Below are 2098 nucleotides of genomic sequence, written 5' to 3' on the forward strand. Positions count from 1 at the left end.
GTCTCACCTAAAAAAAACTCCCGTTTATGAGACTAAGGTACGATTGATGAAAATATGGCCTACCTGTCCCTTTAAGATTTTTCAAATAAAATGTGTCTGATTGTATTTTTCAGTGTTAAAAGGGTTAAATTTGATTGTATTTTTCAGTGTTAAAAGGGTTAAATTTGATTGTATTTTTGTATTTTTCAGTGTTCACCGAAAGGTTTAAAAGTTTTGTCTAGAAGAATCGCGTCTAATCGATGGTTGAGTCAACTTGTAGCTATAATAGTTGTATTTATTGTTTACATTATTCCCTTCTCTTCACTGGTAAGATTATTAGTAGTCTTCTCTTCTCATTGTTTATTTGAGATGATTTTTCAACCTGGTTTCCCCCTGTTAGTGATGTACGTAATGGAAAAAATGTCTAGTTGTTCAGATGGGATAATAAACTGAGGCCCCGTTTACTACAGGCTGTACACATAAAACATCCCCCGACAGTTGGAAATCAAGAAGGGCAGGCTAATGTCACTGTCCTGGCAAATTTCCCTCATTGCACACTGCATGACATTGTCTGTCTTTATAAGCCTAATATAGGTGCAGAATTCGTTTGATCTGTGGTTCTTTACAATCCCTTTAACATAATTGCTTAGTTTTAGTGGAATTGCAGGAATCACAGACGTCTGATTGAAAATTGGAATGATGTAAATTGATGCTATCAGTGTCCCTGATACACATAAAAAATTTAGAAAACCTTTTTACAATCTCTTTAACAAGAACCACAGACGTCTGATTGAAAATTAGAATGATGTAAATTGATGCTATCAGTGTCCCTGATACACATACAAAATTAAGAAAACCTTTTTACAATCTCTTTAACAAGAACCACAGACATCTGATTGAAAATTAGAATGATGTAAATTGATGCTATCAGTGTCCCTGATACACATACAAAATTAAGAAAACCTTTTTACAATCTCTTTAACAAGAACCACAGACGTCTGATTGAAAATTAGAATGATGTAAATTGATGCTATCAGTGTCCCTGATACACATACAAAATTAAGAAAACCTTTTTACAAGACTAAAAATTGGAATGATGCATTAAACATTTTCTTTAATTGATATTAATTTTGTTTATTGTAGTTTAGGTTAGAAATAACTGATATTTGGAGTTGTTTTAGAAACCATTATAATTTATCTGATACTACACCTTATAATCTTACATATCTTATAAAAACTGTATCAAGCCTTGACGATGGTTATAATCTATGTGATAACATGCAAACTTCAACACTTTTTCCTCAGGTAAAGTAATTTTCTTAAAGGGACAGGTGTGCCATGTTTTTCACCAATCGTACCTTAGTCTCAGAAACAGGAATTTTTTTGGCTGACTTAATCAGTAATAGTGTTCACAGCTCACTGTCGAAATTTGAGCCTTCAATTCCATGTGTGTCTAGAATTATCTACGTTTGAAAGTTAAAATGATGACTCGTCTTTTCTTGAGACACTGCCATATATAGAAATAGTGAGTAAAATTCCTTGTTTGAGATATTTTTGAATTATGCAATTTTCGTACATTTGTAGTATTTCTGAAGACTATTTACATATATTCAAGACTCAAATCAACTCCAAAATGGCACATCTGTCCCTTTAACATAAAATTAACCCTTTAATCACTGGTTTTATGCTAATTTTAACCCTATGACCAAAAGGTCATATATAGGGCTGGGTAAAATGATTGAAATAATCGATTATCGTTGCTAGGAATTTATAATTTCGATTATCGATTATCAAATTTCATAATCGATTATATGTCAAAGTTACATTTTCTCCATTGTACCCGTTAACAAGTAGTAATCTCTTCTACATAGTTTCCCTTCAGCACATAACATACCCACAATAAACTATAATAACTGATCAAAACAAGAATATACTTCTACAACACATAACATACCCACAATAAACTATAATAACTGATCAAAACTAGGGTTTCCCTCATTGCACACTACATAACCATGTGTTTTATATATTTCAGTATTATACGTTCTGTGTAAGCCTGTCGTTAGTTTGTACGGCCGTCTTCTCTCAAGCAAGTTCTATCGTTAAAATGGTTTTACTG

General features: G+C 32.3%; 1 protein-coding gene across 1 annotated transcript in view; it reads left to right on the top strand.

The window, feature by feature from the left end:
* LOTGIDRAFT_135033 (hypothetical protein) overlaps positions 1-2098 on the top strand; it is a gene marked incomplete at both ends in the record, with an annotated part of 30098 nt that overhangs the window by 21633 nt on the left and 6367 nt on the right. The window contains 2 exons of the mRNA XM_009068848.1: positions 190-306; positions 1123-1284. Coding sequence (XP_009067096.1) covers positions 190-306; positions 1123-1284 — 279 coding nt within the window. The remainder of the gene's footprint in view (positions 1-189; positions 307-1122; positions 1285-2098) is intronic.

Source organism: Lottia gigantea (assembly GCF_000327385.1).
Source record: "Lottia gigantea unplaced genomic scaffold LOTGIsca_95, whole genome shotgun sequence".
NCBI classification, from domain to species: Eukaryota; Metazoa; Mollusca; class Gastropoda; family Lottiidae; genus Lottia; species Lottia gigantea.